Source organism: Ischnura elegans, chromosome 8 (assembly GCF_921293095.1).
Source record: "Ischnura elegans chromosome 8, ioIscEleg1.1, whole genome shotgun sequence".
NCBI classification, from domain to species: Eukaryota; Metazoa; Arthropoda; class Insecta; order Odonata; family Coenagrionidae; genus Ischnura; species Ischnura elegans.
The window spans coordinates 47,220,552-47,244,927 of record NC_060253.1 but is presented as its reverse complement, the minus strand read 5'-3'; the positions used below and the strand labels follow the sequence as shown (position 1 = coordinate 47,244,927).

General features: G+C 38.2%; 1 protein-coding gene across 3 annotated transcripts in view; it reads left to right on the top strand.

Moving 5' to 3' along the window:
- The first annotated feature begins 1,241 nt into the window (after positions 1–1,241).
- The window catches only part of LOC124164159 (insulin receptor substrate 1), a 67,013-nt gene continuing 43,878 nt past the window's right edge, over positions 1,242–24,376 (top strand). For all 3 annotated transcript variants that reach the window (XM_046541358.1, XM_046541357.1, XM_046541356.1), the window contains exons 1-7: positions 1,242–1,987; positions 12,349–12,527; positions 14,361–14,470; positions 16,413–16,615; positions 18,408–18,589; positions 19,675–19,817; positions 20,674–20,906. In XM_046541358.1, the coding sequence (XP_046397314.1) occupies positions 12,423–12,527; positions 14,361–14,470; positions 16,413–16,615; positions 18,408–18,589; positions 19,675–19,817; positions 20,674–20,906 (976 nt within the window). In that variant the 5' untranslated portion in view covers positions 1,242–1,987; positions 12,349–12,422. The remainder of the gene's footprint in view (positions 1,988–12,348; positions 12,528–14,360; positions 14,471–16,412; positions 16,616–18,407; positions 18,590–19,674; positions 19,818–20,673; positions 20,907–24,376) is intronic.

The following is a 24,376-nucleotide window of genomic DNA, read 5'->3' as shown; positions in this document are numbered from 1 at the left end:
AAAGATTCACCCAGTACCCCCTTGATCAGCAGCATAGTGCTCTCCCCACTAGGCTCAGGCACTCCCCCCCCCCTAAAGGTTTAAGATGATAGCACAAGTTTCACTCACCTAGCGATTCAATCTGAAGGTTGGTTTGCATTTTAAGAATGGATTTCGTAGACTGGTAGAAGCTATATCCATGATAGTTGGATACTGTACTAACATTGCCTTAATGTCAGAATATGATGGCATGGTGTTGTTCCTATAAGTCAGTTAAAGATCAGTTCAACATTATAATGTGCTATAGGTGCTGAGGTTGGCGAAATCTAAACATAGTTATCATTTTGACAGGCTGATGTCAGCTCCTGAATAGGAGCATTGCTACCTGACTACATGCTGGATCTATGTTAGATGAAAGCTATACCAAACTGACTTCGTGTCAGCATTTCAATCATAATGTCATTGCTAGGTCAGTAATTTATTTGAAATTTTATGCAGATATCTGCTGTAGCCTGGCTATGTTGTGAAAGCGATGGTATGCTGAAGTTAGCGGCTGATATAGAGCCGATAGTGCAACGTTTTGAGCATCTAAAAATACGCCTCTTACCTTTAAAATGACTTAACATATGATAGACCGTACAACGAAATGATGAATGGATTCTTGAAAGCCCTTCTCCAGCCACGATTAATCCTATCTCAGCGATGATGAGGAGCTTTATCGCCTGATGATAGGAACGGCGCGGTATGCGAATACAGAAATTAAGACTTTTTTTTTACGTTTTTCTATTCTTCATGAATGTGTTCCACGAAGTGTACACAATCGCGTTTCTTAAAGTAATGCATTTTGGTCCAAACAAACCAGCAGCACCCCCAGACTTCGCCTTAATGCAGGATTCACACAGGAGAAGTTTTGGGACATTATTTTGGCATACTACTCCACACCTCATTTCCGCAATGGCCTGAGTTCCAACGACTTTATAATTTTTTAACTCGGAAAAGAGATTTTAGATGGAATATGAGGTTCCCCTATGGTCCAAAAATGTCGATTCGTTGAGTTGAATATATGTTTTATGGAGGCAGTCAAGATTTATAAATGCTTCTCACGTAAGGGGGGTACGGGAGTTACGGGGAAGTACTACGGATGCGATCACATAAGATCATGCAATTTTTTTGAACATTTCACGATTTCACAGTTTGAGAATTCCATTCAATGCAGATAGACATCTATCGGCAAATGTGTGCATTATTGGGTGGATCGAGATCGAGGTGCCTCGCACGCTGACGCATGCGTGGAAGTTGTTTACACTGCTCAGTTTCCAGCACACATGACCTTTTTCTAAGATGGATGCAGATATATGCATAGTAGATTCTGGTTGTTTTGGAAAGGGAAGATGTGACCAAGGACAGTTTTACACGAGTTTATGTTTCAGGCCCAGGACATTATTTCCGTTTACGTAAGTGCCTGATGCTATCGTAAATCTTTAGGACTGCTGTTTTTGCCGCCTGCCTAGTTCTCTCAAGAGCACATTTTGCGTTCGTGAATCTGTGTCCAGGAATTGGAATAGTGTTGCCGTGTTTTGACCAGTTTGGTGTTGTCAATATATGGACAGCAATTGAAGAATGTTGTGTATTCATATTTTTACTGTATATGTGAGATATATTGCGGAAACAACGATTTTACAATTGGGAATATTGATGCGTGTTCTTATTGCGTCTGTAATATAACCGTGCCCTTGGCTGTATTTCACATCCACAGAAAATGGACTGTGCGGTTTTTGATGATGACCAAGGTATTTTTTGGGCAAATGTTTCGGAAGAAGTGTTCTTTTATGATGACCATAGTGAGTTGCTGGTTAATGTTTTGGGAAAAGTGATTGTGAAGTGTGAAGGAAGAAAAACCTCAACGTTAATGGATTATTTTGAATATTTCGACAAAGTAATGTTGTACTGTCATTGGCTGAGTTTATATTCTACTGCTGGGAGTAAAACGAAGGGCCTATCGTTTTTGGTAAGCAATACAAGAGTGCTCTTTATTTCTTGTTATAATAAAAAAACATCGATATGCATAGTTCGCATCGTAATAGTAGCTCTAAGCATGATGATCGAAACATATTTTTCTCGTGCTTTTCTAGGATAATTACATAACTGTGTCGTGAAAATTAATATTTCCGATACTCCATGTGTTTGTTTTTCCACAAAATGTGTTGATTGTAGTTTGTGTTAAGTGTGTCAGATTTTTAGTCAACAGTTTAAATGTTGTTCCTACTGTTCGTGTATAACCATGTGACTCGTGAACTCCTGAGTTGGTTAGGGTATATGCTTATGATGGGAAATCCATAGCACGTAAATGGAGCATTGGAAACTATCTGATATCGTTTGGAAGTCGCTGAATGCCAAAATTGAGACATTAATAATGCGTTAGTGATGTTAGATGCAGAAGTCGCTTGTTGTTTTAATTTCTTTGAAAAATCCTAAGAATACATTCAGTATAAAGATTAGTTGCATGTTATGATAACGAATTGTACGGTATTCATAACATTTTATCAGTCATGTTAATGTTTTGGGGATTATACTTAAGTAAATTCGCATTGCGCATATTTCATGGGATGACATGTGTTTATTGACTAAGTTACGAGTGCCTCAGCCCACATCGTAGCGTAGGGAAGCCTTGTGGAATATTTCGAGATATTTCTACATGGGTTGTGGAGGCGAATAGTGAAAACGACAAAGTATTTTAATGTATCTTTGTTTTTAATATGTTGTTGTGGAGGCCAACGTACCAAGTCGAGCAGTATATTCAGAAATGGTTGTTCCTTCTGCAACCCCGCATTGTTCCATACTCTAGTGATTTATTGTTTTGTCGCCAGATGACGATTGAACTGGTAGAAAGGAAGTTGTTTTTCTTCTGAAAGCTTCCTCTTTTAGTAATGGGCTGTTAACGTGTTGTTGTTTGACCACTGGCGATTGTGATAACAGGGTAGACTCGGTTGGCGATTGTGGTCTGCCGAACTCGGCTAGTTTCAGGGAATTTAGAAAGTTGTCTGTATGTTGTTCCTTCTAGTTCTTGTAAACGAAGCAGTCACATACTAATATTTTGGTGACTTGAATTACTGCATTTTGCCTGCTGCGATATGATGTTCAAGTGGGCTATTAATTATGGGTATTTGCGTTGAAAATGTGTTTAATCCTGCAGTTATGTTTTTTCCTGGTGGCCGTGTTAACTAAGCGATGATAGATTAAATGGTGTTGCCGCCACGCGTTCTTCCATATCTCTCCTACTTAGGATACGCCTCCAAACAGCGACCCAGCCGTACCTAGTACCTCCAGAAAGGAATCGGAATTTGTGTAAACTCGTAATGTCGGGAACAAGGAAGGATAATTGCGATTTTTTCCATTAATGGGAAAGAGTTAGTTCGGGGGTCGTTCCGTGCAACAGTGTCTGCTGTGAGAACGCCGTTGTATCATTAGAGTCCAGAATAGTTGTTGTGAGTCATATTTTTACGCGAACCACACGAACTATAATCTTGAGTATATCATCTGATGTTATCATGGGAGGTAGTATTTTGTCGCAATGAGGGCGATCTGTGTGTGGATTACGTACGTGTTGGTCCGTGCGTTGGCATGTGATTGCGCGGTGACGTAGGCTGCAGCAGCACATCATCGACGTAATCCACCACGCGTGTATGTGTGCATGTAGGAGGGTAATGTAGCGAGCGTGCGGGAGGGGCTCGTTCTCATCAATGAGCGGCCCCACCTCGCGTGTGTACGCCTCTCGCCCCCTGAGTGTGCGCCATCCAGCGTCGCGCTATCATTGTTGTATCTGGTGATCTCATTCTTCCTTCCTTCCCTCAGGCTTCCCTTCATTAGTTTCTTTGGAAATTTTCCCTTGTTCGTGTAATCCTGAGGGAAGTTTTCAATCTAGTTTATGTATCTGGAGTCTCAGTAGGTATCCGATCGTGTCTTTCTGGTTTTGCGAGTTTCCTCTTGTTGTCCCGAAAGGAATTCAACGCACGGCTTGTCAATTTTCTTCCTGTAAATCTGGTATCTACCCGCTAATGTCACCCCTCGTGTGATCATAATGTATGCGGAGTTAAGCAACCTACTTCCGTCCTTCGGGACCCCATCTCTTCATTGTGTAGGCCTCTTCGTCGACGCATTGTCGTCTTCTTCACTGTACGATGGCAACTCGTCTTTTAAAGCGATCACTGAACGAATTGGCCGAAATGTGGACATGCATGTAATAACGGCGCGGTAGATTTAGCTTTCTTCATATTCCTCATCATCCCGTGCATAGTAAACACTTCAATTTTTAGGCGGTGTTTTCGCAACATGCCGAAAGTTTATTTTTCATTCGTGATTGTATTTAATTCAGTCGTAGACTTATGTTTCTGTGCATAGGCTCATCTCCAGTGAAGGTGAATATTTGTGGAAATACATATTAGAAAAAAGTTTGGAAAATTGCGATAATAGCCGGAAAAAATTAGCTTCGGCTGGATAGTATTAGGACAGTGGCCGCATCGAGCAATTAATCCTTAACACCCATGTCAAGTGAACAAAATTAAATACTAAATCCATTAGTATTTAAATGTAACCCAGTGGCCTATATCTGCTCCCCCACAAAATTATGTCGCATGACGTTTTGGTCCTCGTTATTTTGTGTATATACTTCGGTTATGTTTATACCAGTATCGCTACCCTTCAATGTTTTTACCTGTATTCACCAGTGATATGAGCTATTTAACTCTCATGTGACCCGTTCATGATTTTTATCATCATCTAAACTACTGTTTATATATTATATTTCTAGTAATAGAGGCAGGGGCTTCATTTTAAACGTAGGTAGGAGGTCATAAATTATTTAGGATTTGATGAAATGGAATTGTAATTTACGAAAATTCTGTCATCTCCAGTCTCTAATATTGAAAATAGAATTTGGAATAATGGTATCCTTCATTTATGAGAATAAGCTAATCAAGACCAGCTTACAGTAGCTTGTGTTCAGTTGTTTTCTTAAATTGGCAGTGACACTATCAAATGGTGAACATGTAAGAAACGAGAAAAGCACTAATGGACCTCTATCTGACCACATTTGAAGCCTGTAGATAAGCCCTTTCCTTTTATTTAATTTCTCTTGAATTAAATGAAATGAAAGGGCTTATCTAAAGCTGATAATGATTGGATTACGTTCGGCAATAGCCTCATAAATATGTCAATGAACACTGTCTATTCCGACACCATGGTTACACTGTACATTACCCTCCAAAGTCACAAAATTTTCGATGTTGCTCAGGTGACCTTTTTTTACCTCACCAAGAATACTCCTGTATTTTATATGGTGGCCAAAGGATGACTCCAATAAAAGGACAAAAAATCACAACTTGCTCTAAATATTTAATTGAAAGAATTCGCAGGAAATTTGCCCACTCTAGGTTTATAGTCCACGGAAATTCAGGATATAAAACAGCAGCTAAGTAGTTTACCATTAATGTCAACTTCACTGATTGATATGGCTCGTCGATTTTCATGGTTAAAAATGTTTGTGGTTCAATATTTTTTTCATTTAGTATTTGTGGCGTTAATTCTATTTTCCTTATTTACGAATTGTGTTTGGTCCTTATTATCATGTTTAAATACTGCCATCACAAAAATTATATTCACATAACTCATGGAGCACTGCATATTGACCATTATTTGAATTTTCAATTGGCCATAAGATTCAGGACACACAATTCAGGACCAACAAGAGCACCAAAGGAAAATGAAAAATAAAATCCTTTTAGTTATGGCTGATTATGCCTTGTCATTTGTGGCCATAAACTTGATTTTGGTTTGATTAAAATGGTTTCATAGCATTATTGAGAGTCATGGTATTACAGGAGAATATTTCTTATATTGAATAAGACCATCGAAATAGATAAAGCTCCATTTCATACGTGGAAGCATAAATGCATTTGTTGGAAACCCATGGCAAATTTAGCACATATTTATGTGCGTTCATCAAAAAGTCTACTTACATATTTTTGAACCACATTGAAGGTGTTATGTAGCTGGTGAGGGTCTTCCTTGTGGAAGGCTATACAGGATTTCCACCGGGTCAAGTTCTCCAACTCCATCTCGGCCGACGTTTCGATGGGCGAGTTGTCCATCGTCTTCAGGGCATAAAATGGTTATAGTTTTATCCTTAATAAGTAATATGGGCTTTAACATGTTAGATATGTCTTCTGAAGAAACATTTGTTGAATTAACTTTCGTACAGGGAGTTCTCTACTCTCATTATTGCCTCTCATCAACCAATTACCGTTGCCTGTCTATCAATTGTTTTTTTTATGCCAATGATTGCATGTAAGACAGTCTAAGTCCTTTGGCCCAAGAAATTTTGCATCAACTTATCATTCATCATGGATGGCTTGGAGTTCAATTGGTAAACACAGTGTAGTGTGAGTTAACCTCTCTAGAGCATATCAGAAGTGAAAAGTGTGATTCTCACTTTTGGCTTAATTTCATCTCAGGGGTGTGCTATGTGTAGGAAGGTGTGGGTTTGCTAGAATCAAATTTGTGGCAGGTGTGACATTTTATCACAGCATCGAGTGGATTATCCTTTGTTCAATTGATGGTTTGTTAAATTATTATTTGCATATGAAGTAGCCAGCCCATTAAACACAATCCCCTACTCTATCATTATTCGTACCATTTTCTGTTCCCACACACCTTTCCTCACCACAACACAACTAATTTATCAATGGAATGGGAGCATAAGATAATGAGAACCCGTGCCACAGAAACGTTCTGAATAAATTAAACTCTTGACAAGGCTTCTATATAATGATGTAATTTAGGTATCGTTTGTTCCTGGGGTTGCTCCATTTTAATCCAATTGCTTGGTTAACACTTTTGCGGGCTTTAAAGCTTACTTATACTTCTGCATACTACCCTACTCTTATCTGTTCACTTAATGTAGAGCAGGAGCAAACTTAGCCACCCTAGTTTGTCACTAAAAACATATGCGTCATGGGTGGCCACTGGTATTTTGAGCCCGGTGCCAAGACAATATACCTACTTATTTGGAAGATATTGGGGATTATCCCTTCACAGAAGCCCATTACATTATCAGGTAACACACTGAATGTGGCATCGTTGGTGAAAGGCATACCTAAAGACCTATTAGGAAAATGTGTGAGGTTTGGCAACTCTGCTCCAGCAGCAGATTCATGGTGTTAACGCTACAGAGGTTTGGGAGCGACTGAATTTTGGGAAGTGCTAGGCCATGCCTGCTGTCTGCTGATTGGCAAAGGGAAAGTCACATGTCGAGAAACTTTCCCTCTTCTACCCCCACTTACTTTAGCCACACCAGCTCACCCGTAAAGATAAAATGAACAGAGTTCAGCCTCGGTATATGGTGGGTGTTGTTAGAACACTATATATTAACCTGTAATAGATTGCTATAAAGTTAAGTTGCTCATTGTGAGAGATCTGATGCCTGAGTTCGATACATTTAGGAAGGGAGAATCTTGCACTGTCTTTGAGGCTATTGGTAGTTCAACATGGTAGTTAAAGTTTCAAAAGAAATGAACCCATTTTTTTCTATGTCGGCGTTGGTGGCAGCAGGGATAAGTCCTTGCCTACCATACCGAAGGTTGCAAGTTCTAGTCCCGCCTGGATAGGTTGATCCTTCCAGGACATGGGTGCATGTAATCGTCTGTTGTTGATTGTTTAAACTGCCGATGTAAAGGCCTCGTTGTGCTGTTTTCGGGGGTAATTGAAAGAAAAAAACTAATAAATATTAGAGCATTGATTATTTGTGGGGCAGTTGAATCTCATTGCTGTGTCGTGTTTCTTGGGCAAATGAAATTCTATGTAAGATGTGATAATGGGGCTGAGGGTTTTTGTCTTTTCAACTTGGAGGAGATAATAGTGGACAAACTCATGTAAATGTCCACTGAAACCCCAAATGAAGAAATAACTACCTTTGGAGACATGGAGAACATCAACCGGTGGAAAACCTGAGAAACTTTTCTATATGTACCTTTGCTACGTGCTCTTTTAACTGTTGTTGGAATTCATTATAAGTGAATGAAACCTATTAAAAAAAATTTATCTGTGGGACTTAATTAAGAAAATTTTGGAAAATATACCATATTTGAGTGAAAAAAGAATCAATGCAGGAAAAGAATAGAAATAAGTCATGTTGTGAGTTTCCTTTCATAGAAAATGATTACCTTTTGGAGTGTGGGTGGAGGTCTTCTGATTGAAGAAAATTTGGTACATTACCTGCATGTTGAAGTCTGGAAACTATTTTTATCACATATGACAGATCTCTTCACCTAAAAATATGGTTTGTCCGACCAAGAAACACGATGTAAAAATTTTATTATTTTTAAAAGTTTTGGGCAAAAATTCAGATAGAAGATGTTAACCAATTTAAAAAATTGCAACATTGTGAGAGAAGGAGTTGACAACCTTAAGCAAACTCAGTAGAAAAAGTAGCAAAACAAGTCTTTTTATCTCTTTTGTCTACCCTTGCATTCTTTACAAGAATGATTATAATCCATAGCCATTTCTTATTTTCACTGCCCCTCACATGTGTCTCATCATATATTCAATTTGGTAGTCGAACCTGGTGACTGACTGACTCAATGCTTATGAATCTGACTGTGAATGACCCGTAACATTGAATGTAAGGAGCATTTCTAATGACTTAACTTGCAGAAAATGATTAAAGTGGGACTGTTGACCCAATGAATTCCTGCATGTGCTTATTCTCCTATTTGATGCTCATTGGTAATCTTATGGGCACATTCAGGGGGAGTGACATCTTAGTGCTCCACCACAACAGCTATGGAATTTACCTCCTGACAGCGAGCAGCTCGGTGTGAGACAACATAAATATCTCATAGTAGGTGTCCAATTATAACTGAGTATACCAGTAGAGAAACTCCAGAGGTGCAGACAAAAGATATAAATCATAGATGAATGTGCGAAGTGATGCAGTGTTCAAATGGCAAGGTGTACATTTTGTTGCTAATCTGACTGGGCTGGCTGTACCATGTTGCATTTTGCCATTAAATTCCTGGACTAAACTGCATTGCCAATGATATTATCATGCACCTAGGAGTTCCAACTAGTAGTCATAGAACTCAGATTAGGAATCTCATTCCCTCAACATTGCAAACTGACTCATTGGCAGACTGCAGAAGGGAATAATGTGGGAGCGGTTGCACAACCAGTGAGGATGATGATATGGATGGACCCATGGGCATTGGGTGATACCGGTAGGGGGCGACATTTAGGTGACTGGTGCTCCTGTGTGATGACTCTAGGCTAATTACAATAACAGCCCCAAGGCAAGGTCAGCTAGTACTTTCATAATATCTCACCTTTTTGAAAGTTTAAAAAGAGTTTCATGATAAATAATTTAGTGCACATTTGTATAACTTGATGTGCATGTGACCTCTTGGTTATGTGTCACTGACCGGATTCCCAGATTCCCCTGCTGCACTTTGATCATGTGGCACATTCTAATGTGAAACAAGGACTCTCACTGGGATAGGACTGGCTTGTAGGATGCTGAGGACCATACATGCATGCCTATTCTCCAAAACGGCATCCTGCTTGATGAATGATATGTTTATTCAAAATTAGGAAGACTGATGCAATCGCAAGGGGTAATTGTATAAGCTTCCCAACTCCTGAATAAGACAATTTAAAGTCAGGTGAATTTTTAAAATTTGGGGTGGATATCATGATACAGTCGGGGAAATTGATAATGGAAAGTTGGTATGAATGAACCCTGGTGTGTTGAGGTGCTGACACCATATTTTGCGGAGAACACTCAATCCTCTGAAGAGCACTCTTTCCAGTCATGCTATCCCCACTCACTTCATTGAGAAGTCATTGAGCAAAATTGTCAGCGCTGACGAGGGAATGTACCTTAGTGCCACCACCAGATTAAGTTCAAACCGCCGGCCTCGGTGGCGGTGGGGTAAAGTCCTCGCCTGCCAATCCGAAGGTCGTGGGTTCGAATCCCGCCTGGGTAGGTGATCCCTATCCAGGGCATGGATGTTTGTGTTGTATCTACTTTGTTAATATTGGAAACCCTCTTTGTAAAAGGCCGTCATGTGCTGTTTAAGGGGAAATTGATAATAAATAAATAAATAAACTCTAGAATTTGATAGAAAATGAAATTTTAACGTATATATGCTTATGTTCAAGCATCCCTTGGGGCTTAATTTTCGAGATGTTATTGGTAAAAAGTGCGTATAAACACTAAGAAGAAAGTGCTCATATACACCTATAGTTCTGCTACCATGCATATAACAACACTGCAGCATAATACAGGGGTCTTCAGCCTTTTATAACGCAAGAGCCAAAAATTGATTTCACATCATCTGGAGGGCCACAATGCTCCACGTCAATTGCCACAACATCAATAAAATAAAAACAAATATCTAATTTCAGAGTGCAATAATTTTAATTGGTTGAAAATTTCTATCAATCAATGCAATGTTTGACATTGTTTATTTTTGACGAGTGTGTCAATATATATTTAATATTGTATGAGGCGATACAGTATTTTCTTTAGCCTCTGTGACTGCAAGAAATTAGCTGGTGGGCCGCAGGTTGAAGACCCTTGGTGTAATAGGTACATAGCCTAATTCACATTTACAGAAACTCGTCTACTCCATTGATAGAAAGTGGACAGAAGAGGCTGCTTTTATTTTAATTGCATTACGTCATTGATTTATCGAGGTTTTCTCAATTATCTGCATTTTACAGGTATTTTTAGTGTATAATATCTCGAAAACTTAAGTATATCTTAAGATTTCTTTTTCTATCACACTTTAAAGTTGGAATGAAATCTGGTTATGACTCTTGGGTATCTTTCCTTATGAGCCACAATGATCCCTGAGTGGGTTTTCCTTTAAGGGGAGAGCAATGCTTTCAATGGCATCCAACTGCAAGTATGTGGTAGTAGGTGGTGCTCTTAGGCTGAGAGTTGAATGGGAAAAATGCAGTGAGGATGCAACCAACCACATGCTTCTTACACTCTCCCTGTATGCTCCAACAGTATGCCACTCCACAATCACTCTACATTTGTTCCTTGATAAATAGCATTTGCTAGCAACACTTTATTCTCAATCCTCTCTGGGACGCAGAATCTATCTTCCCCTTTCCTCTTGTGAATACTGAATTTTGATATAAAAGTTGGCATATGATGTGGAATAATTTATGGGAAGGCAGTTCATAAAGATATTTTATTAGCATTATTCTTATTATTTTATTGTTGTTTAAAAGCAAAGGAGAAATGCGATTTTTGGTCTGAAAATTCAAATAGGATCCAGACTGGCCACGATTTTTCAATTTGGCTGATATATACATATACAGTGAAACCTCAACGTAGTGAACCTCTTTACATCATAAACCTCCATACTTCATACCACACCTACGGTCCCATCAGATTTACATGTAAATTTATAGGCAAACCTCTATGTAGTGAACGTCTTTACCTCGTAAAACCTCCATACTTCATACAAAGGAGACACCCCCGATACGGCCTAACTACCTCAGCAAATCGTACCGAGACAACTAGAGACCATTAATGCAGCCACGATTATGTATATGGATTGACATTTTCAGCAATAAATTTTTCACCCTTTTTTTTCTTATACACCTTTATTATGTTGTAATTTTCACGTTAACCATTAGTTGTGGCCATTTTGTTCCATATGAGAGCATACCTAACAGTAAATAAGAAAAAAGATATCCAACTATCCTAATCATTTTAAGTGACTGTTGAATTATGAGAGATCACAACGTTTTCTCTCTAATCATGGTAAAAATCACGTGATGGCACTCACTTTTTGTTATCATTAAATAATAAATATATGTTCACTAATACATGCATGTTTTTTTAAACGCATAAATTTAATGGTTTAAAAGACAGTAAGTAGTGCCTTTCATTTCCAAAGGGTATGAAAAAATGGTGCATATCACTAAAACCTCTCTTTAGTGAACCTCAATGTATCAAATTGCCTAAATTTTGGTCCTCTCCACTATGATGTAAAGAGGTTTTACTGTATATATATTCTGTAAAATCATTTCTTTGTCACAACTGTCTCATCCTGAACCATTGATCCCTTCGCCAATTGGCTTTCATAATAAAATCATTGCTCACGAAAGGTTCTTACGGAATCCCATATTAACTCATTGCAAGTGTGTTTATATTTTTTTGTTTTTATGGTACTCTCACCGCCTACCATATGTCTAGACAATGGTTGGCTTATTTTGGCTGTTTCAGCATTTATTCATGAGCTTGAGTATATGTTGCTCACGCTGTTCTCATGTACTGATGATGCCTTTCTTTTTTTCTAGTCTCGAATTGCATTCCTGCTGAAACAATGCTAATTGACCTCGTGGCTGATCCTTGAGAGTGGTGCATTGTCGCCATGTCGCTCAACTGGGTGACAGGGGGGAGTGGAGGTGGAGGAGGTGGCCGGCCAGCGTCCAGTGGTGGTGAGGTCCTCAAAACTGGCTACATCAAGAAGACAAAGGTGAGATAGGAGAGTGACTGTGTACCTAAAATTGGGTTATGCTCAAAATATCCTCATTATTGTACTTGGGGATTGAGCAGCTCCTTCTTTTGTTATAGGCGACTGTTGTACCAATGAGCTTTGTAAAACAGAGATTAGGGACTGGCTACAAACGTACTTTGTAAAACAGTTGAGTGGAGGTTCTGCAAATTGAAAATTCTCTTATGTTTATAATTTTCCCTATGTGTACAATCGGGACTGGGAGAGAAGTTGACAAATTTGTAGGGGATAGGAAATGGGAAGTTCCACTGTGAATTGAACACATGTCGTGTAGTTCAACCACAGAGAGTGGGATTCAGAGACAATAATTGCCTTTACTCATCAAAAAGCCTGTACATAGAGTCACTACCAGAAGGTTGATAGGTGAGAATTAAGTTCACCCCTTACTATCTCTTTTTTCCCGACTCATGGCAGGTTACAATGAACGTGCTTGTGTCCCTTTCACTCTTCTGGCCAATCAGGGTAGAATGAAATGTGAAAGTGTGGAGGAGGATCTCTGACTTCTGTGCAGTAAACATAGCTCTCCAACCCACAGTGTTGCCAAATGTAATCTGTGGAGATGACACAGCGTTCTTTTGTGTGGTTTGCATTTGAGCAAGCGTGCATTTACTTTCAAGGACTGGCAATGCAGGGTAGCAGAGGGAACAGTGAAATGGAAGGGACAGTGCCTCTGATTGGCGACTGGTTCTTTCATGTCCAGCTGCCAAGAGTCAGGTTTAACATACTGGAAAAAGGGTATAAGGGAAGGGAACCAGGAACCCTTCAGTCAGCAGCCAAGTGCTCTACCGGCTAGGCTTCTAGGCTCCCACATAAATAGAGTTTCATATTATTTATATAGTTTTTCCTTACATACCACTCCCTCCATTAGCTCTTGCCCACTATTTTTGTAGCTTCTTTTTTTTTATTCCAGCAGTGTAAAGTAAGTCTTTAGGCATTTTTGAGCTACTGCTATAAAACTTGGATTATCCATGCTAATGAATATACATCTACATCTACATAATACCCCGCCAGCCGCTTGAAAGGCATGTGGTAGAGGGAGCCTGAGGTGAGGCCTGAATAACCTAAAGACAGTGGTAGTTTTAAGTATAATATGTTATGAAATCAGCATTATTCTCTGTGATGTGGTTAATATTTATCATAATAGTGGATTAGAGCACTATCCAAAATACAGAAATAAAATAATATGTCCCTCAATTTCTTTTGTATTATTCAAACATATGAAAAAAATCCAGAGTTAAGGTAACTTATTGTCTTCTCTTGACAGAAACTGTAGTATCTGCCCCAGTATGATTTTTCATGGCTGGAACAACTCCTTGATCCTTTAATTTATTGCTGTAATGTCAGTATGCAGAAGTATTACTGTGCTTCGGATGTAGTTTCATTATTCTAGAATATATCTTGAACTGTTTGCAATCCTACATCATCTTCTTAGGCTAAATTATGCCTAGTCTCTCATTTTGTCCTTGCGATCAAATGTGTTTTAGCAATGGGCATCTCAACTTTTTTTCCTGATTTTCTGCTATATTCATTACAATAGCAAAAACAGGGCACAAAAATTTGTTGTAGCTTTTAAAACTTGCCTCAGAAACTATGCAAAAAATGGTAGGGAAATGTGTATAATTACATAACAGACATTGGTTACGAATTGAAAGGCATTTTTATGATGCAGTGAAGTCTTTTAGGAAAGAAAGGTTGTAAGAGTTGAGTGTTGTTTGCACCTGTGGTGTGAATTGCATGTTTAAATTCACCTTTTTTAAGCAATGCAATAGAGTTTTGTGTTTGTGCATTTTTCAGACTATGAAGAAGAAGTTCTTTGTCCTCCGAGCTGAGTGTGGAGACCATCCCTCGTGTCTCGAGTATTATGACAGCGAGAAGAAGTGGAAGGCTAACCAGCCCCCAAAGAGGTTTGACAATCTCTCTGTGTTTTTGCACTTGTATGCAATCCCTTTGGTTCCTTGAAGAAGGTACAAATCATTTTGTTGTTAGTCACTTGATTTGTGTACTTTCATTTTTTTGGATTTAAGAAAATTGTAACGGAGGATGTGATTTCTATTATTTCATCCTCCGTTGCAGTTTTCTCCTACAAAAATACACATTAATTATTTTTCGAATTTTCTATGGATTCAGTTAACACCTTTATCTGAAAATAATACTTCCACAAAAATTACTGGGAAAAATGATGTTATTGAATAGCTGTAAGATTTATCTTTATAATGTAAAAAACTCCTTTCTTCTGGTTAAGGGGAATTTTGTCCTCTGTCCCATTTAACTGGGTTTTATGCTGACTTGTTACTTTACTGCACACTCCTCAGGACAATTCTTACTTAAATCTCTTAAAGTATATACAGTAGGAGATAGACAATCCAGAAATCTAAATAACGGAATGATCTAAACCAGGGAAGGTTTTCCAGAGTTTTTCAAAATTTCTATTTTTTAAAGATGCATCTCCAAAAGTATGATTATCCAAGTGGTTGAATTGCCATCTCAGAGCCTGGCTGACTTTGCACTAATCCTGCTAGAGCTAGTCAACAAATTGCCATTTTCTTCTGCAAAATATTTCATAACTTGACTTGGGATATGTAGATGCTATGTTATTTTGTACAACAGAATTCATGGTGCCAACATATGATGTCTATTCCTCAAACTCTCCGGACTTTATTAGGAGAGAATTGAAGTGGGTTGAAGTTTACGCTGAATATGACGCTTGCCTAAAATTGCTTAAAATCTATTTGAGGAGATCTCTAGTTTCATGAAAAATATGTGGCACGTGATTATAACGGTTTATTTTCCTCCTTTAAATATGATTCCTACTTTTTCACTCATTGAGCTCCAAAGACATGAAAAGGAATTCTACTGGCATCTTTCATCTACATGCACTAATTTTGATTTTTGCTTTGCATTGAATTTAATATTGGCAGAAATGTCCTTATCTCAGTGGCAAATGTTCATGTTTTAGATGTTTTCATATAATTGGATGGAGAAAGTTCAACATTTTGAAGTTGAAACATGCAGGATATCTATGTGTGTACTCCGATGTGGAAATAATGTGATCATACTTGAATTGACACATTCAGCGGGGAGCACGTTAATTGACTAGTTATGTGACTAATATCCACTTTCGAGACTTCTGATCGTGTGCTTGGCCTTCAGCAAGCTACCCTCTTTCGATCCGTGTACGCCGTTTGTAAATAGCAGTATTTGAATGGAAGTTATGGCACGAAAACCTCTCTTTATTTTTCTTTCTCATTTTATTGCCCGATTGTGACGACCTTCTTGAAAATTGGGCCTGCATTGAATGTCTTAAGCCACCCTAGCCTTTTCTATGCAGAGAATTGGAGTGGAAGCTCATATTAACAAATATGCGGTGACTGTTGGGAAAAGCTGTTTATGGTGTGAAAAAGTGGTCAGTTAATGTATGGCATGGTTATGCCTTTCCATTTTTGAAACATCAGTTGTTACAAATTTGGTCGGATAGATTTATATTTCTTTTAATTTTTGTTTATTTCTTGATTCTGGGCAACTTATCTAAAATTCAAGAAAAGGAAATATATAGCCTGTGGCATTAGTTGGTGAATAGTTCTTGACTTACGAAAGCGACTTCAGTATTTGTTTTTAATGGTTGAGGGTACATTAATATATAAAAGTCTTAGGATTTTTTCCAACGATTGTTTACAGCTATGGGGGAGTTTAATTCTGGGAGGGGGACTTAAAAATTGAGAATTTAAATAAGTTTTTGGAATTCACAGAGAATATGTTCTACCAAAATATAAATATAATTTGCTCATCACATTTTCATCTGTGTGTGTGTGTGTGTGTGTGTTTGCCCTAACTTCGCTGTGGTTACAGGGTCATCACGCTGCAGTCTTGCTTCAACATAAATCGCCGCAATGACTTGAAGCAGCGGTATGTGGTGGCGCTCTACACCAAGGATGACTGCTTTGGCCTGGCGCTGGACTCTGAGGAGGAGGCGCAGCAGTGGCTGGATGCACTGCTTGAGACGCAGAGGGGAGACGACTCGGCTGAGGGGGAGCGCCCTAAGCCTGCGTTTGGTGAGTCATGGAGGCTATCCCAAATTGTGTTGCCTATGCACCAATATGTGAAAATTTTACAGTTGATGGATCGAGTGGACCCCTGATCTCAAAGTGAAGCAATGGGACATACTGGTCTCACTACTTCCTGTAAAATTTATTTTATGCATGTTTCTGTTGTATATATCTCCTTCCGTTCAAAAATTAGGCATAGAAAGTCATTAAAATGTCATATTATGGGTGCTTGACAGCAGATGAAATGTAAGGACATCTGCACTCATTTACATTCCAAGAAACTTTTGATTGGTAAACTACGTAAAAATAGTATAACTTCAATTTTGTAATTGGAAACATACAGAAACATGGAAATATGATACATGGCCATGGAGGCAATATAAGCCTGCTTGCCCAACACCTGCAAAAAGTCTCAAAAATCACTGCTGCATCAAATATAATTTGGCAATCGAAAAATGCTAACTTTGTTGGCTGTTATAACATCTAACCCAACACTTGTATCCCAACACTACTTTGGATTGGAAATATAATTGAGGATATAAATGAAGTGTGTTTGTGATTTGGATAATTGTTCAACTTATGATTTTATATTGTTTTTCACTTGGATATAGCTGTTGCTTTCAATGTACTGGTTTCAGCTATCAACGTTTTCTGAGTTTATGAAAATTTTCTGATATATGATGAGCGATCAAGAAAATTTGTAAAGGTAAAAGTCAATTTCAAGTTAGATATCAGTAGCCACCATTAATGTGCTATCTGTGGTATGGCATTTTTATTCATTCCATTTGGTAAATTTGTACGTACCACCTTAGTAAATACATGGAATATTTTGGAACCGCATTAACATGACAAAAACAGGAAATTTATGGTTTTCAAAAATGAGTTTTTCAGCCTAATTTTGAGAAAAAAATTTCACTGAACCCAAAAAAACCATATTGGAGTGAATTTTTTTATTATTTTTGTAAGAAATAAAATTATCCACCATTCAAATATTAAATACCATACAGTACTCTAGTTAGGGTTTTATGACGTTGACGTAGCCAGGGGGACCCATAGGGTTCAAACTCCCCCGAAATATAAAAAAACAATTATTTTCCTTCATAAAAGAAAACAAAATATCGAAAAATCATGCATTTAATAAATATTTCTTCAAAAAATGAAGTTTTTTTGATTATGAAAAGTGTTAAAATTAGTTTAAAACCCATTGCTTAGCACCCTGTTTTTAAAACATTTTCCCCCTGGTTTTTTTCCTGGCTACTTCACTGTTGTATGAGTTTCCACATTTTAAGATTTGAGTGAGAAATCAGTGCTCAACTTTCACATGATGTTGTGGTAAATATGCTGGAAAACTGAGTCTCCAGTTTGCCTTGAAGACAGGGCTTAATGACAATGGGCGCACAAAATTTCCACGTATGAGCATTGGATTAAAAACCAAGTCCTTGCTTTGACAGGTGACAGAATAATAGAACTTCTTAATGAACTGTGGTTTGCAATTTTATTGAAAAATCTTACTGATGATATAGCTTATTAGGCTGTTGTAATGTAATTACCATCAAATAATGTGGAAATATGTACTGTAGTTAAATAGTGATGCAATGTAGAATGTTTTAGTGGCAATGAAACTGGTCAAGTGGAAATAATTTTAGTGAAAAATATTGCAGAAGTCTAATCAACACCTTTTCAGTTGTATTTTGTGAATCCTGTAGTTTTGTTTTGAAGCATACAAGGTTTAAGTCAATGACTTGGATGTTTATGAAGTTTGAAATGCAATTCACGTTTATACGAATGCCATTTTCAGAGCACGTGTGGCAGGTGCAGGTTCAGAAGAAGGGGCTTGGCAGCAGCCGCAACATCCTTGGTGCATACATGCTGTGCCTCACGTCACACTCACTCACGCTGGTGCGTAATGGAAGCAGTACCCAGCAGGCAACACCAGCTGGCGGTGCTGCCGAAATGCTCAGTGACTCGGTGGAATTCTTGGTATGTGTAACTAGAGGAAATGCTTGGTTCCCATTTCATTTGGCATCCTGTGAACAGCAAAAATTTACTTGTATCCTTTAACACCAATCGCATTTCACGTAAACAACTACAGAAATAATATACTTCATTAATGTTGGTGGTTGCCTTTGGGAAATGCTGCATAGATAACATTATCTTCTTGAAATTCACTCCTGCTACTGGGAGAGTTTTCAAGAGAACTGGAGCAAACGCTAAAGTAAACGCTCCCAGTGGGAGGAGTGATACGTCGAGCAGATAATGTTGCCTATACAGCATTTCCCAAAAGCAACCACTAACATTGATAAAAGAAGCTGTGAAAATCTTTATACCAAAATATACTTCATTATAATACTTTCCTTTGAGTTTTCATATCAATATGCTAATTTAATTTTGTTAACAGATGTGAAGATTATTGTTGATATCTGACTCTTAACACTTCCATGGCTTATGTCCATGGCTTCCAACTACGTTAACACTTATCCAAAGTGTTGACGTAGTTGTGGCACTGCTGGAAGAGAATTTTATGTGCACAATCCCATTCCTACATGTTCATCCTTGGTTTGCCATCAGTTTTCATGTGATTTCCATCTTCTAGTCTCCATCCTATGCAAGTTACAGTAAAAATACACCAATAAAATTAACTGCCATCGTTAATACATTGTTATCATTGGTTTTATAGTTGAGTTTTTTTCCCATTTTTGTGAAAAAGGATATTACTTTTTGAGGGTCAAGGTTTAGATCCACAATTTAAAAATATTTTGTAGTTTTGAAACTGTATTTTCAAGTGTGCCATGCAATTAAGGTAAGCTTTTTTTTGGGACTTACAGTTTCGCGTTGTATTAGAAACATCCTATTATCCTACATTGTAAAATCATGAGTTAATGGTATATTTGCCACCAAATGGAGATGTAAACTAGTTGTTTTGTTTTTGCCCTTCCTTGCCCCTGCATGTGATCACTTCCAGCCTTGGTCCATTGTGTAACTATACTGATCTTAATTGTATGGATTGTTTCTCTCACTTGTCTTGGAATTTTTTGGTTGAAATGCCATCTTCATTCTCATTTCAGTTGAACACAATCCGTCGCTGTGGCCATTCTGACTGTTTCTTCTACATGGAAGTGGGGCGGTCATCCGTCACTGGTGCTGGCGAGTTGTGGATGCAAACTGAAGACCCAAATATTGCACAGAACATGCATGACTCCATCTTTCAGTGAGTGGGGTTTCTTTCAAGTGTACTCCACACTGTACGGATAGGATTTATTGACATAGCTTCCCAAACAAAACACCTGTCACTCACTGATTGTACCAGGAAAGTTTTAGGCATGAAATTGAGAAGTCTTTCGATGAATCATTTTCAAACTGGTTATCAGTTCAGATAATTCTTTTTCTTTGATTATTAAATTTAATATAAATTTTGAGCTGAAGTCTTAGATATTGTATTTAACAGACATTTGCATTTTATCCTAACAAACATAATTTTTCACTGTGTAATCATTTTATTTGCAAAAATTAATTCAAAGCCAATAACATTGCACCTAAAATATAGAAGACAGCATGTACAGCAAATCTCTAAAGGGAAACATCTCTCAGCTCAGTCTTATTATTCTGGAGAGGTTGAGTGCCACAGAGTAGCCTCAGATCTCTTGAAACCTGTGGTGCAGACTCTCCTTTCAATATGATGGTGCATTTTCAGTATTGGCCATTTAAGGCTGAATTTAGTTAGGCTATTAGATATAAATAAAAGCTTATTAAGTTCACTGAAATATTTGTGAGAAACATTGACCTCGTTATTTGAGCCATTTTCCTGAAAATGTTAATTTTAGTGTATATAAAGCAGTGGGGCCCGTTTAGAAATAGGTTTAAGAGACGAAAGTTTACTACATTATAACTGAACTTTGTTATATGTAGACAACATTCCTATACAGGGCAAATTTGGTTCTGAAAAAAAGTCATTTTTCAGCCCACCCTTGTGTATCTCAAATTTCACTTCGTGGATGAAGCTTATTTATGTATGAAGGCGGTGTATGGTTTGGGGATTGATGATTTCGACTCTTCTCTTTGTGTAGCGCTATGATGTGCTGCCGCAACAGTGCGTCAGCACAGAAGGCGGAGCGTGGGGGTGACCCTGACCTTGCCCCTCACCCCAGGACACGCTCGTCCTCAGCTAACGAAGCTACCAAGCCTGTGTCAGTGTTGCAGAGAGGTGCCAGCGCTCGCTACGGAGCACAGTCATCCAACCAAAGCCAGCAGGGCTTCAATGTACCTTCGCCCGGTAGTGTCTCTGCACCACAGTCTGCTGGTGAGTCTTGTTAGTAATGCTGTATGACTGATATTATCTCATCTTACAATGTAAGCCCCATTATATAATCAGCATGATAAAATGTTATTATGTATAAGGCAAAATATGACGGGCATGTAGTGCAATGTATGAGATTGTAATGAGGCCACTGTCAAATCGCATGTGTGATCAATATGCTTATGATGGGAACCAATTTCGAGAATAGATCACCCTAAGTATTGTTTTTCCCGCTCTAGTGCCTCCTCTTGATTACCACTACCCCAAACTCATCCTGCTGAAGGGCATTGTTCTTACGTATGGTAAGGTTGCCTAACTTCATGGCATGACAACATTTATTTTTCCAGATAGATTTTCACCATTAACAATATTGTTGGGAAAGGTTAGGCATTTATGAGAATATGAGAGGTACAAATCCCAAGGAATAGTCTCTCACACCTGGCTATTCTCATAAGTTGCACAGGGGTCATTCCATGTCAATTCAACACACCTCTCAACCCGACCATGTCAGATTTCTTTCAAATTTGGTGTATTTAATGGTACTGGTAAGTGATGGAAAAATACCAATTTGTAGAGGTAAATGTTGATTTTGACAAAAGTTACAGGTCCGCAAATGTTGTGAATTTGTCGAAATTTCAGCGTGTCTCTCTAAAGGTAAATGGCTATAACTCCGGTTCTGTTCAAGGTAGAAAAATGAAACTTATGTTTTTGGAAAGGTAATATGTAGGGCTTTACATTGATGTACAACATGGCCTATTTATAATAATTTCGATACTCGAGGTCATTGACCTTGACCTTTGACCTTGAATATCTCAAAACACCCCCCCTTCAATTTTTTTTATAAAAATATATGTTATTGCTCATACATTTTACTACATGCATACAAAATATCAAGATGGCACACTTAAGGCATCATGCCCGAAAAATTATTTGTCTACGGGACTACACAAGCAAAATGCAAAAAGTACCACTTAAATATGAAATACCCATTGTTGAACGGTATAGGTCATGGCTATAATCATCGCAGTGTTACAGAAAACAATGTGATGGGTAGCTTCAATGAAAATACAGTTACAATTGGTAAAACCTAGGGGTGGTTCCAAAGAGGGGCTAGCAGTGCTAATCCCCCATGGGCTATCCAATTTACACTAAATAAAATGGTAATTTTTTCAGACCCCTCCACTGCTGCAAGATTCAGGTCCATGCCCTCACTATTATTGTCACGATGAAAGAGGAAGGAAACGACAAGGCAGAAAACCACAGAGGAAAGCATTCAGCTTCCCCACATAGAACACAATCTCTAAGAAAACACATAAATCGGACCTTGAGTGGAAGAATATCTTCCGTGAGGGTCGACCAGATGCTGCTAGAGGAAGCATCCTAATAAGGGCTGGAAAAAATATTATAAAATAATATGAGCACACAAACAATGGCGATGAAGAGGCACAAAATGAAATCAGGCAGATATGTCTCATATATACTCACTAAAAGTACATAAATGGAAGCTTAAGAGATAGGAATTCTTAATGAAAGATTCGGACACCTTCGGTGTATCGCGCATGCTTTAGGCATGGCATTTAGAAGACGCATGCAGTGAGAGAGAGGGATCACAGGCATTTAAAGTCACGCTTGAGGAGTTAATCTAATTAAGACTAATTTGCAGTTAACCTAATTACATATTTTCATTATTGAATCAAGCTCTGAGAGACTAATCTAAATAGATTCAGAGAGTTTAATTTAGAGTGAGAAGTAAAGAAAAATTTGAGGGAAGCTCAGGAGTGGATGGCAAATGAAAGACTTAATGTGGGAAATTGGGAAATACGTGTGGGAAAATTTGCAGTAAATGCTGAAAAAAAAATATCACAGAAGCCATCAGAACATGCTGAAGTAGCCTCTGCTATGCCAGGGACTTCCAAAGAAGGTGTTAGTGAAGATGAAATAGCACCTTCTGTTGCCTTGGATTATTTATATAGTAGCCTTCAGAGTTTAGGCGAATCTCCTGTGAAAAAAAGAGACTTCAAAATGAGAAAAATTACCCAAAAGAAAAATGTAGCCTCAGTTTTGGAGCATACTTTTTTGGTGCAACCTGAAAAGGAAGAGAGTGTAGAACATGCAGAAAGTGAAATCATAGCCCAGCTCAAAGATAAGTGTCATAGTTCAGACAGTGTACATGTGACAAGGCACAGATTCTGACTGTGCTTCCGAAGAGCTGGAGTGTTAGGAAAACCGTGAGAGAATTTTCTGCCTCAGGTTGCATGGTACGGAGAGCCAAACAATTAGTGGCCGAACATGGTATTTTAGTAACACCAAATCCAAAGCCAGATAAGACATTATGTGAGGAAACAGTTCAATCTGTATGTGACTTTTACTGAGACTATTAACATGAGCCGTATGATGCCAGGAAAAAGGCAAATGTGTCGGTGAAAGAAAATGGAGTTAGATTGCATAAGCAGAAGCAGCTAGTGTTGCACAACCTTAAGGAAATGTGCAGATATTTCAAGGAAACATGTCCAGTTTTAAGAATTGGAATCTCCGAACTTTTTGAATTACGACCGAAGCACTGTATTCTTGCGGGTGCTAGTGGAACCCATACTGTTTGTATGGGTCTACTCTTGGCATAGATGAAGTTTTGTATAAGAGTTGGTTAACCACAGGCAGGACAGTGTTAGAGACTTTAACAAAATCAAGGGATGATATCCCAGAAGCTTTTTCATCCAGTTTAAAGCATCTAATACCGCACTCATTCATAACACAACAGCAGTCACAATTCTTTAAAACTACGAAAGAAGAACTCAAAGTGAATGAATGTCTTGTGGTTTGAGAATTTGCAGAGAACTACTCCTTCATCATTCAAGATGAAGTTCAAGGATTTTACTGGAATAACTCACAGGCCACAATTCATCCATTCGTGGCTTATTATAGAGACGTTACAGCTAATAAAATTCAACATGTGTCATTTGTAGAAATATCTGACTGCCTTCATCATGATACCGTATGTGTGTATTGTTTCCAGCGCAATTTCATCAATTTCCTGAAATGCCACTTTTCAACTCCAAAGCACATTTATTATTTTTCGGATGAATGTTATGCCCATTACAGACACAGAAAGAATTTCATCAATCTGAGCTACCATCAGGAAGACTTTAATGTCACAGCAGAATGGCATTTTTTTACAACAGCTCATGGCAAAGGACCTTGTGATGGGGTTGCAGGGACTGTAAAAATATACTAAAAAAAACAAAAGAAAAAATCCTCAAGAGACCTTTCGATAACAATATACTGACAGCACGAGAGTTATTTCAGAGTAGTAAAGTAGCAAATATCCCTTCATGTACCTTCAACTATACACTGACTTCCCATCATGACGAAGACATAGCCAAGCCGAAGCAACGTTTCGAGAATACTAGGACGATTACAAGTAGCCATAAACTTCATTGTGTAACACCTATTAAAAAAGGTTAAGTGAAGAGAAA